Source organism: Pan troglodytes, chromosome 10 (assembly GCF_028858775.2).
Source record: "Pan troglodytes isolate AG18354 chromosome 10, NHGRI_mPanTro3-v2.0_pri, whole genome shotgun sequence".
In the NCBI taxonomy this organism is placed as follows: Eukaryota; Metazoa; Chordata; class Mammalia; order Primates; family Hominidae; genus Pan; species Pan troglodytes.
Window position 1 is genome coordinate 130,713,807 of NC_072408.2, and position 12,692 is coordinate 130,726,498.

At 50.0% G+C, this 12,692-nt stretch overlaps 1 protein-coding gene across 1 annotated transcript in view; it reads left to right on the forward strand.

Moving 5' to 3' along the window:
• The window catches only part of DNAH10 (dynein axonemal heavy chain 10), a 174,117-nt gene that overhangs the window by 128,872 nt on the left and 32,553 nt on the right, over positions 1 to 12,692 (forward strand). Inside the window, exons 53-56 of the mRNA XM_054663807.2 lie at positions 3,165 to 3,368; positions 4,566 to 4,646; positions 7,679 to 7,876; positions 8,562 to 8,723. Coding sequence (XP_054519782.2) covers positions 3,165 to 3,368; positions 4,566 to 4,646; positions 7,679 to 7,876; positions 8,562 to 8,723 — 645 coding nt within the window. The remainder of the gene's footprint in view (positions 1 to 3,164; positions 3,369 to 4,565; positions 4,647 to 7,678; positions 7,877 to 8,561; positions 8,724 to 12,692) is intronic.

The following is a 12,692-nucleotide window of genomic DNA, read 5'->3' on the forward strand; positions in this document are numbered from 1 at the left end:
GCTTAGGATGCCATGGACACCTTTAGAGGGCTGTTGTGCAGGGATCAGGACGAGGTGGAGGGGGTCTATGGCGTGGAACCTTGTAGGTCATTTATAGGAGATAAGATTTTATTCTCAGTGCAATGACGTAGTCCAGATTTATGGGTTTTTTAATTTTTTAGATTTAATTAATTAATTATTTCAGAGACAGGGTCTTACTCTGTTGCCCAGGCCAGAATGCAGCGGCATGATCATAGCTCATTGTAGCTTCCAACTCCTGGGCTTACACAATCTTCCTGTCCCAGCCTTTCGAGTAGCTGGGACTACAGATGCATCTCACCACAACCAGCTGATTAAAAAAAAAAACAACACTTTTTTTTTTAAGAGGTGGAGTCTTGCTGCATTGCCCAGGCTGGTCTTGAACTCCTGGGCTCTAGTGTTTTTCCTGCCTCACCTTCCCAAGGTGTTGAGATTACAGGCGTGAGCCACTGCACCCAGCCAAGATTTATGTTTTTAAAAGATCCCTCCAGTGCCCCGTGGGGACGAGATTAGAGGGGAACAGGAGTGGGAGAGGGACGTCCAGTTTGGAGCTACCCCTGCAGTGTAGGCAGGAAGTGACAGCGATTGGAGGAGGGTGGGGCACTGGGGACAGAGAGAAGTGGGTGGATTCACGAGGTATTCAGGAGGCAGAGCCAACAGGACTTCGATCGATTTGGCTGTAGGTTGGGGGAGGGGTATCAAGGGTGACTCCCAGGTTTCTGGTGGAATGAGTGATCAGTGCTTCCATTTGCTGAGATGAGGAAGACCAGTTCTGGGCTTGCAGCATTAGGAGCGTGTTGAGTTTGCTGCACTAGATGAGAATCCGAATGTGATGTCATATAGCGTATTAGTTTGCTGGGGCTGCCGTCACAAAATGCCACAAACTGGGTGGCTTAAAACAATAGAAATCTACTCTCACAGTTCTGGAGGCCAGGAGCCCAAGATCACGGTGTCGGCAGAGCCCGTTCCTTCTGAGCTCTGGGTGGGGGAATCTGTGTTGCTGGTGGCTGCTGACAGTCTTTGGTGTTCCTTGGCTTGTAGGCACAGAACTCCGGTCCCTGTCTTCGTTGTCACGTGGCCTTCCCCTTGTGTGCTGTCTGTCTTTGTGTCCAGATTTCCCTCCTTTATAAGGGTACCTGTCATATTGCATTAGGGCCCATCTCAATGACCTCATTTCAACTTGATTATCTCTGTATAGACAATTTCCAAATAAAGTCACAGTCTGAGCTACTTTGGGGACTTCAGTATATCTTTTTCAGGGCGACATGCAACTTCAACCGTAATACATAGGCAGTGTGTACATGAGTCTGGTTCTCAGAATAGGAGCCTAGGGTGGGGACGTCAATTTCAGAGTCACTGACATGTGGTGGGACCCGAGTGAACCATCCAGGGAGAGCCCAGCACTGAGTTCAGGTGGAAGAGGAACGAGCAGAGACTGAGAGGGCAGGCGGAGCACGGGGAGCGAGAGACTGAGAGGGCAGGCGGGGCCCCGGGAGCGAGTGAGAGACTGAGAGGGCAGGCAGAGCCCCGGGAGGAAGAGACTGAGAGGGCAGGCAGAGCACAGGGAGCAAGTTCCTCTTTGTCTTTTGGGAGTCTTGGGCTCCCTGCCAAGGGAGGGATCCCTCTCCCTTGTTGAATATCCCCAAGACCATCCCCAGCTCCGTGACTTGCTAGGAGGACTCGCAGGACTCAGCATGTGGTCCTGCTCATGGCTGTGAGTCATTACAGCAAAAGGACACAGAGCAACATCAGCAGAGGGAAAAAGTGCATGGGGGACCCTAGGGAAGACCAGTCTCAAGCCTCAGAGTCCTCTCCCCGGGGAGCCACACAGGACATGCTTAATCCCCCAACATTGAGTTGTGGCAACTTGTGTGAAGTACTGCCCACCAGGGGAGCTAGTTGGAGACTCAGTGCTCCGGGATTTCCTTGGGGCTGCTCATGTAGGCACCTCTACCTGGCATGTGCCAAAATCCCGGATGCCCGGAGGGAGAGCGGGTAGTCAGCATAGAATATGTTGCATACCCAAGCAGTGTGGGCACAATGTTAGGCTGTTCTTGCATTGCTATAAAGAAATACCTTAGACTGGTTTTTTATAAAGAAAAGAGGTTCATGTGGCTCACAGTGCCGCGAGCTGTACAGGAAGCATGGTGCTGATTTCTGGGGAGGCCTCAGGAAACTTACAGTCATGGCAGAAGGTGAAGGGGGAGCAGGCACCTCCCATGGCCAGAGTAGGAGCAAGGTTGGGGGAGGGGCCACACACTTTCAAACAACCAGATCTCACGAGAACTCACTCACGCTCACAAGAACAGCACTAAGGGGATGGTGCTAAACCATCCATGAGAGATCTGCCCCCATCATCCAGTCACCTCCCACCAGGCCCCACCTGTAACACTGGGGATTACAATTCAACCTGAGATTTGGTGTGGACGCAGATCCAAACCACATCCCATATTGGGCCACTCTTGTCAGTGAATCGGGGAGGAAGCTCTTAAGGAAACTAAGTTCCCAGGTGCCTTTCAGAGGTGAGCAGCCGTGGCCTGCCACGTTAACTCTTCCCTGCACAGGAGAACGTCAGAGATGGCATAAAATGTATTGCATAATTTGAAACGGCGTAGATATAGGAAAAAAGAAGTCCACGTAGCCAGGGTTTCTCGACCACGTGCCGTTGACATTTGGGGCTGGGCTGTTCTTTGTTGTGGTGGGGCTCTCCTGGGCACTGTGGGAGGTTCAGCAGCATCCCTGGCCTTGACCTATTAGATGCCAGTAGCAACCTCCCTTGCAACAAGCAGAAATATCTCCAGACATGGCCCAGTGTTTCCTGGGGGCAAATCCCAGCTGAGAATCCCTGCTTCGGAGTTACAGGCAAGTGAGGCCTCCTCATGCTCTGTATGCTCCCTGGGATGCTCACGGTCATCCTCCCAGGTGAGCTGGCGGCATCTAGGATCCCCGTTTGACAGACAGGAGCTGGAGGCTCTAAGGGCTTGCCACGAGGTGGCACGGAGCCTCGGGTCTCAGGTCAGGCCCACACGCTGCTCTCTGGACTCAGCACCTGCTGATCTTTCCACACCTTCCATCACTCAGTCAGCACTTAGAGCGGTCATGACCCTGGGACTCAGAGAGATCACCAGCATGTCTTCCTTTTCCAGGAATTGTACCTGCGCTTTTTTCTGAAGAGGAGAAGGAGTCTATCCTGAGTCAGATTGGACAGGAAGCTCTGAAGCAAGGCATGGGGCCGGCCAAGGAGTCCGTGTGGCAGTACTTCGTGAACAAAAGTGCAAATAACCTGCACATTGTCCTGGGCATGTCGCCAGTGGGGGACACCCTGAGGACCTGGTGCAGAAACTTCCCAGGTACCCGCGGTGGAGCCTGTGAACCCATTTCCCCTGCTTTGGCAGAGTGTGTGGCTGAGGGTCTGTCCACACCTCTCCAGGTTCCCCCAGCAAAGCAAAACAAGACACGGCCATTAGGTGGAAATGTGGGCTCTGCACTGTAGCTTGGGGCTCACTGCCCCTTCTAGGTGCCAGTGGGCGTGAGTGATGTCCCTCTGACAGGAGGATGTACCCATGCTCCTCCATGTGAGGCCCGCAGTGCATGGACGGTGGCTCCCCGCTTCCTTCCATTTGGGAAAATTCCACCAGCCTCATGCCAGCCTTTAGAGCACAGGTTCCTAATGGGCGGGGCAGGGGCGGGGGAGGTTGTCTTCTAGGGGACTCTTGGCAATGCCTGGAGACATTTTTGGTCGTCACACCCCCGGGGAGCGTGCAGTGTAGTACTGGCATCTAGTGGGTAGAAGCCAGGGATGCTGTGAAGCATCCTACAGTGCACAGCCAGCTGCTGCCACAAAGGATTAGAGCCCAGATGTCAATAGCGCCAAGGGTGAGAAACTCTGCTTTTGATGAACTAGATTTGGACACATCTGGCTCATTCACCAACTTGTTGGCTATTGAAGATGGCATCCATGTTCTTGAGTGTCTCAGGGTTGCAGAATGAGCATCCTTTTTTTTTTTTTTTTTTTGAGACAGAATCTCGCTCTGTCGCCCAGATTAGAGTGCAGTGGCACCATCATAGTCACTGCAGCCTCGACCTCCTGGGCTCAAATGAGCCTCTCACCTCAGCCTCCCTAGTGGCTGGGACTATAGGCGCACACCACCACACTGCCTGGCTGATTTTTTTTTCTTTGAGACAGGGTCTCACTCTGTTGCCCAGACTGGAGTGCAGTGGTGCGATCTTGGCTCACCACAACCTCCACCTCTCGGGTTCAAGCGATTCTCTCACCTCAGCCTCCTGAGTAGCTGGGATTACAGGTGCGCACCACTACTGCCCGGCTAATTTTTGTATTTTTAGTAGAGATGGAGTTTTGCCATGTTGTCCAGGCTGGTCTTGAACTCCTGACCTCAAATGATCCACCCGCTTTGGCCTCCCAAAGTGCTGGGATTACAGGTGTGAGCCACCACACCCGGCCCTGATTTTTGTATTTTTTGTAGAGACAGGGTCTCGCCACATTGCCCAGGCTGGGAGCATCTTTTTAATCTCTCTTTCCTTTCAAGGTATGGTAAATAACACTGGTATTGACTGGTTCATGCCCTGGCCTCCCCAAGCCCTCCATGCGGTTGCAAAGTCCTTTCTAGGTAAGTCACAGCTGTTATGGGAACTGCATTATTGATAAAACAAAGCAATTTATTTTCCCTTTTCTGACTTTGAATTCTGGTCTTGTAGATTTCTTCACTGGAAAACCCTATGGTAACAAATGGCTTTCAATTTTGTTAGTATGTTTTTGGTTTATATTTGGTGTTTTAGTCCAAAGACATTTCAGGAGACTTAGCAAGGACAATTTAGGATAAAAATTGATTAGGTGTTCTCCACAGCAGCAGTTGGCAAAACCATGGTCTGCTGTCTAGTTGGCCCCTTACTTGTTTTAGTAAATAAAGTTTTATTGGTACACAGACTCACTCATTAATTAACATATTGTTTCTGGCTGCTTTTATGCTACAACTGCAAAGCTGAATAATTGCAACAGAGACCGTATGAGTACTGTTTGGCTCTTTGTAGAAAACGTGCTGGCCTCTATCCAAAGAATGCTCCAAGGACAATTCAGCAAACATTCTGCATTCTCATTGAATTTCTAGCGTTTCAGACACCTAAGGCCTTGGATATTAATTTTAATGTTTGAATAAGAAAGGAAGTCTGTCTTCAGGGAACATCTTTTTCTTTCAACCTAACTTGAGCAGATTTATGATGAATGACACTGGGTAACCTTGAAAATAGTTTCAACCTTCTAAATCTGTACTCAATAATAAATAAATAAATGTTCCTATATATAAGAAGAAATCATAACTTTAATCATAATGCAGTTTTGGGGGAAAAGGGGCTAAGAGAATGACTCTTTTCTGATGATATATCTCAGGTCCAGATGGTAAATATTTACAGCTTTTTCGCAACTACTCAATTCTGCCATTTTATCATGAAAGCAGTCATAGACAATACGTAAATGAATCGCTATGGCTGTGATTCAATAACACTTTATTTACAAAAACATGGGGCGGGCTGGATTTGTCCTTTGGCCCGTAGTTGGCCAGCCCCAATATAGATGTCCCCTCGTTCTCAGAGGCATATTTGCCGTTTCCATGTGTGAAGTGCTTGTGTTTGCTTTCAGTATTCAGTGATTCAGCATCATAAATAATGCTGCCTAGAATTTGCTTAGAACTTTTTTGTCCTTAGAATATACTCCCTGGAGGCCAGGCGCAGTGGCTCACACCTGTAATCCCAGCACTTTGGGAGGCTGAGGCAGGTGGATCACTTGAGCCCAGGAGTTCGAGACCAGCCTGGGCAAAATGGTGAAACCCCATATTTACAAAAATTAGCTGGATGTGGTGGTGGGCACCTGTAATCCCAGCTACTCAGGAGGCTGAGCCATGAGAATTGCTTGAGCCCAGGAGGCAGAGGTTGCAGTGAGCCGAGTTCGTGCCACTGCTCTCCATCCTGGGAGGCACAGTGAGACTTTATCTCACACACACACACACACACACACACACACACACACACACACACACACACAGAGAGAGAGAGAGAGAGAGAGAGAGAGAGAATATATTCCCTGGAATTGAGATGACTATGCCCAAAGGCACAGATATTTGTGAGGCACAGTTTTTCCTGCACACTGTAAAATGGGCCCTGGGGCTGTGTTTTGCTAATCCCGGAGTAACTCAGGACCAGCTCTGCAGAATCTGGATTAATCGGTACTTTCAATCTGTCTTTCCTTCCTCCATTTTAATATGAGACATTCTCTGCTTTGAGCTGAATGCATTTAAAACCTATCAGATAATCCAGGTGGTGTGATCTTGACACTGGAAGCCATCATTCATTCTTTCAGCGGGTGTGTAGGAAGGCCCACCTTTGCTGATATGTGCTGGGTGTCATCCAGCGGTGGGTAACCAAATAAGCCCACCCAGTCCCCGGGCAGGCGAGGGGAGCAACAGGGCAGAGTTAGACGTGGTGATCGCTTCTGAAAACCCAAGGCCCTTCTGCCATGGTGTCTTGGCCTTTAGGGAAGACAGGGCTTCCTAACAGTAGGGAAGGAATTAGGTAACAGAGTGAGACCCTGTCTCAAAAAAAAAAAAAAAAAAAAGAAGAAGGATTGGCACGGATCACTGCTGTGGCCTGAAAAGCCACCAATAAGTGATAGCCATTCTTTTCTTGTCCTATTAAAAACTTTAACATCATTTTTTTATTGTAGTAAAATATATGTAACATAACATTTTCCATTTTAAGCATTTTGAAATGTACGTGTGGCACTAATCACATTCGTAATGTTGTGAAACCAACACCACTATCTGTTGCCAAAACTTTTTCATCATCCCAAACTGAAACTCCATACCCGTTAAACATGAACTCCCCATCGCCCCTCCCTCCAGCCCCTGGCAACCTCGAATCTATGTTCTGTCTGTATGAATTTGCCTGTTCTAGAGAGGGTTCGTATAAGTGGAATCATGCAATGTTTGTCCTTTGGTGTCTGGCGTCTTTCAATTAGCATCATGTTTTTGAGGCTCATCCGTGTTTCAGCATCGGAACTTCATTCCTTTTTACAAGTGAATACTATCCCCGGTATAGATAGGATACATTTTGTTCATCCATTCCTCCGTTGCTGGACGCTTGGGTCTTTCCACGTTTTGCTTATTGTGATAGTCTACAGTAAACGTTGGCATGCAAGAATTCATTTGTGTCCCTGCTTTTCAGTTCTTTGGGGTATATACCTAGGAGTGGAATTGTTGAGTCATATAATAGTTCTATATTTAACTCTTTGAAGAATCCCTGTTTTCCTTTCTTAAGAAGCATGGCCGGGTGCGGTGACTCACGCCTGTAATCCCAGCACTTTGTGGGGCTGAGGTGGACCGATCGCTTTAGCTCAGGAGTTGAGACCAGCCTGGGCAACATGGGTGAAACCTCACCTCTACAAAATAGTACAAAAAATTACCCAGGCATGGTGGCCCATCCTGTAGTCCCAGCTACTTGGGAGGCTGAGGTGGGAGGATCACCTGTGCCCAGGAGATGGAGGCTGCAGTGAGCCATGATCACGCCACTGCACTCCAGCCTGGGCAACAGAATGAGACCCTGTGTTGAAAAAGTAAAAGAAAGAAAACATTTTTTATTCCTTCCTCTTCAGGGTATAATCCAATGATCCCGGCAGAAAATATAGAAAATGTGGTGAAGCATGTTGTCTTGGTTCACCAATCCGTGGGCCACTACAGCAAACAGTTTCTACAGAAATTGAGGCGCAGCAACTATGTCACTCCCAAGAACTACCTTGATTTTATTAACACCTATTCAAAATTGCTGGATGAGAAAACTCAGTATAATATAGGTAAGCCTTGGGGATGGGGTGGTTGACAAAAGTCATTATTATTTATGGGTAAGGATTCGAGCGCTGATCTTTTCTTTAGTAAGATCGGGCATCTTCAGTATTGAGGCCAAACGAAGCACATCTTGGATTTTGCGTCTTGGAGTGATTCTTTCATGTGGGCAGGACCCTGGCATGTCCTTATTTTTGTTCTCAGTGTTGAGTCTTAGACTTTGAAGCTTTACATTTTCATCACATTAGCAATTTTTAAATTTTATTTTTTATCTTAGGGATAGGGTCTCTGTTTCCCAGGCTGGAGTGCAGTGGTGCAATCATGGCTCACTGCAGCCTCGACCTCCTGGGCTCACGGGCTACTCCCGCCTCAGCCTCCTGAGTAGCTGGGACCACAGGTGCAGCCACCATACCTGGCGCACATTAGAGACAACTGTCTGCTGCAGCAGCATGCACTGCCGGACAGGGCTTTTTAAAAAGTGCTCTGGCTATTGGCCAAGGGAAGCACTGTTTTCAGAAATACATTCATTTTGGCTGATGCCGTCCCAAGTATGGCAGTGGAGGTACCGAAAGACACGTGCCATGTTGTAAAAATGTTTTGTTTTGTTTTTGATAAGCTGAAGTTAGGCAAATCTCAGTGATTGTGTTGGGAACAGTGGCCACCTCGACGATGAACATAGGTGCCCTCTTTCCTCAGCTCAGTGCAAGCGTCTGGACGGGGGACTGGACAAGCTGAAGGAGGCCACCATCCAGCTGGACGAGCTGAACCAGAAGCTGGCCGAGCAGAAGATCGTGCTGGCGGAGAAGTCCGCCGCCTGCGAGGCCTTGCTGGAAGAGATCGCCATCAACACCGCTGTAGGTGAGTGAGGGCGGGGCCAGGGCAGCCCATCCCGAGCAGGACAGGGCTCTGCCAGGACGTCCCTGTGAAACTGCTTGTAGGCACCGAGCGTGCCATCTTTGACCCTGCAATTCCTGTTTTCTTTCTGAATTCGTGTCCAGCCAGTCTCGTCCCCTTTCATAAGCACTGAGAAGCTACCATATGTAGGCCCCTGCGCTGGTAGCCTGAGGATGTGCAGGGGAGTGGAAAAGTCACTCGACCCTCTATGGGCTGGTGAACTAAGTCCGTGGGGTTGAAATGACCTAAGCCTCGGCACCATCGACGCGGGACTTTCTTGGTTCTTGAAGCTGTTTCAAGGTTCTTTCTTGGGCCCCTTCCCTCGGTCTTCTTGGCCGAGCCTCTGTGTCACCTGCACTGTCCTGCTCTTGACGACTCTACCCTCTCGCGATGCCTGGCACAGGACAGCTCCTGCAGCCCACAGCTCTGTGCCTGGCCTCTAAGCCTCCTCTCTAGGTCTTTGGGCCAGTGGCTTCTGATGTGTACCCTCCCCAGCTCGTTCCCAGATTCCTGCAGATGCCGCTCAACCTGCCTGCCTCTTCCTTCTCCTGCTGGTCCGTGTTCGTGTTGCTGCTAAGTGTCATCTCGGCTCAGTTCCTTTGTCATTGCACCCGGCCCTGTGCACAGGATCCATTTGTCATCACTCTGGCAACAGCACCTTAACTTGGTGTTGGCAAACTGCCTCTCCCCGACTCCCAGTGCCTGCCATCAGGATGGGCTTATTCTAACCCTGACAGACCAATTAGATGTTCTCTGGGACTGCACATTTTGAATCAGCCAATATAAAGACTGAAGATTATTTGTGTTCATTCATTGCACAGCAGCGCTGTGAAGAGACTGCATTCAGTGCCCGAGCCCAGATCCCTGAGGCGCCTCTAGTTTATGTGTTTCAGCACCTTCCATGTCTGTGAGCTACCATATCTTCTTAAAACAATTTCACGTTTTTCTTAACTTGACCATCATTAGCTTCTGTTGCTTGCAACCAAAGCAACTTAATCGATAGATATCCTTTCCCAGGAATTTGTGGCATATCCCTGCTGCCTGTTTTGATGCTGAGTCCTCACTGTGGCCGTGAAGGGTCCCATCAATCCCTCTGTGTCATCTTGCCTACCTAATTTCTCATGACACCCTGTCGCCTGCTCACAGCATCACTTCTTCATGCCTGTGTGAGTCCTGCAGTAACTTGCTCTTTCTCTCCCTTTGGTCTGCTAAGAATATCCATACCACTTCTTTCTTCCTGTCCATGTTTCTCCTTCCAGAACTTTGATCAAATGCCTCATTCCCACATAGCTGCACTTTGCTTTGATCTGTCTTTTAAAAACTATATATTTCTGGCCCCCTAAATGTAAAAAAACTATATATTCCTGGCCCCCTAGATGTAAAACTAGACTGGAAGTGTCTTGAAGGATGCTGGTATTCCACGTATTCATCTGTCCAGTCAGCAGATACTGACTTCAGCTTCATGGCAGCCACCGTGGTAGGGAGAGTGGGGGCTAGAAACTGAATGAGACTCAACCCCTGCCTCGAAGAGGCTCACAACCAAGAGAGCCCCTCCCCCAGTGCCCAGGCCACAGTTTGTACTGAGGACCGCCTGTTTGCCACACCCATGTTTAGTGCCTCTCCTACCTGTGCTTGTTTTTCTTTCCCCATTGCCATCATCCTTGTCCAGGGTCACCTTGCTCCCACTTGGAATTTTGGAGGAAGCTTCATCTAGGAACTCTGTTTCCAGGGTTGCAAATGGTGGAAACTGAGCTCAAAGTGGCTTAATCCAAAGTGGAAACGCATTGATTCCAGAGGCATGCTGGCTTCAGGCACAGCTGGATCTAGGACTCAAGTGTATCAGTGGGAATCTTTCCTTCCCTTTCTTGGCTCTGCTGTCTTCTGTTTGGGCTTCATCTCAGGCAGCTGGCTCTGTCCATGCTGAGAGTTTGGGAGCCTCCAGCATGAGGTTGGCATCCTATTAGCTCAGCATCCCCAGGGGAGAGAGGGCTCTTCTTTCCCATACATTCCCACAAAGCTCCCAGAATTGGCTGTGATTGGACAGATTTGGGTCACATGCCCATGCCCAAACCAATCCTGGTGGCCATAGGAATGGGATACATTGACAAGTCCCACAGAGGGTAGGGTGGAGTGCAAACAATCCTCTCTCCTGAGGGTGGCTCTTCAGCACCTGCCCCAGCCTCCAGCCCATGCTTCTGCCTGGCTGAAAGAGCCCACAATTTTGCTCCTCAACATGACTCAAGCACCTGGCTTCGCCAGCCCCCTTTGCAGGCTGCTCCCCACACTGAGGTTCCCGAGGCCTGTACCAGCCCTCTTCCTTCCCAGCCAGCTCTGGTGGTCCTGTTACCTCTGCGCTCCGTTCCTGCTGGCACTGTCCCCCACCCCCGCGCCTCAGCACGCTCACAGCTTAGACAGCTTCCTTTCTGCTTTTCTGTTCCGAAGGTTCCACACTCGTGATCTTGCTACCCTTTTCTGATGCATTCATCCCCCTGCTGCCCCAGGGACAAGCAGTGCCTGGGCTGGGGACCCTTTACAGTGTCAGGGCCCGTGCACAGCTTTGCACGCTGCAAGTGCCAGTGCTGGCTTGTTAGCTGTGGAGATGGGTTCCGAGAGACCTTATCATGCGGGAGGCAGAGCCTCTGCAGCCAGCATCTGTTTGTAGAAGGCCTGCTGCATTCATCTCCCGGGGCTGCTGTAACAAAGCACCATGATCTGGGGGCTGAAAACAAGACATTTATTTTTTTGAATTAATTAATTTATTTATTTTTTTGAGACGGAGTCTCGCTCTGTCACCTAGGCTGGAGTGCAGTGGCGCGATCTCGGCTCACTGCAACTTCTGCCTCCTGGGTTTAAGCGATTCTCCTGCCTCAGCCTCCTGAGTAGCTGAGATTACAGGCGCCTGTCACCACGCCTAGCTAATTTTTGTATTTTTAGTAGAGACGGGGTTTCGCCATGTTGGCCAGGCTGGTCCCGAACTCCCAACCTTAGGTGATCTACCTGCCTCGGCCTCCCAAAGTGCTGGGATTACAGGTGTGAGCCTCCATGCCTGGCCAACAACAGAAATTTATTGTCTCACAGTTCTGGAGGCCGAAGTCTGACATCAAGGTGCCAAGACCATGCTCCCTCTGAAAGCTCTAGGGGAAGCCTCTTCCAGCTTCTTGGGGTTGTTGGCAGCCCTTGGTATTCCTTAGCTTAGCTTATAAATGCACCACTCCAGTGTCTGTCTCCATTGCCACACGCCCCTCTTCCCTGTGTGTCTCCACATGGCCTTCTGATAGGGACCCCAGGCATTGGATTTAGGGCCCACCCTAACCCCGTATGACCTAATCTTAACTAATTCCATCTACAAAGACCCACTTCCAAATAAGGTCACATCCTGAGGTCCCAGTAGGCACGAATCTTGGTGGGGTGACACTGTTCAAACCACTGTGAGCCAAGTCCTGCTCTAGGTTTTGGGGTTCTGGCCCTCGGGGAGGTGCTGACATCCTAGTGAGTGAGGGCACCCAGACAGTGAATCAGCCAATGGTGAAATGAAACTTCTGATTGCGATTGGTGTCATAAAGCAAGTCAGCAAGGAAGGGAGAGAGAGGGCGACAGAGGGGCAGGCTCCTTAGAGGGTGGCTCTGGCTGGGCCCAAATGAGCGTAGGAAGAGGCGATGAGAGGCAGAAGGAGGAGATCGCAGGGAGCCGGTAAGCAGAAGGGGGACCCCGGCATCCTCAGTGAACACCGGCGAGGCAGGGCTGGGGGCTATCAGGAGCCATGGGATTTGTCCTGGATGGAGTGGGTGGGACACAGGTGGGCCAGTTGAGGAAAGTCAGAGTCAGGGTGGCTGCCTAGTGCTGGAGGCCCCACGCATGGTGAGTTTTTCTGTCCCACCAGGATCACTGAGGCTGCCACATTGGCCAAAGCCCCTTAGATCCCCGCTAGGGCTC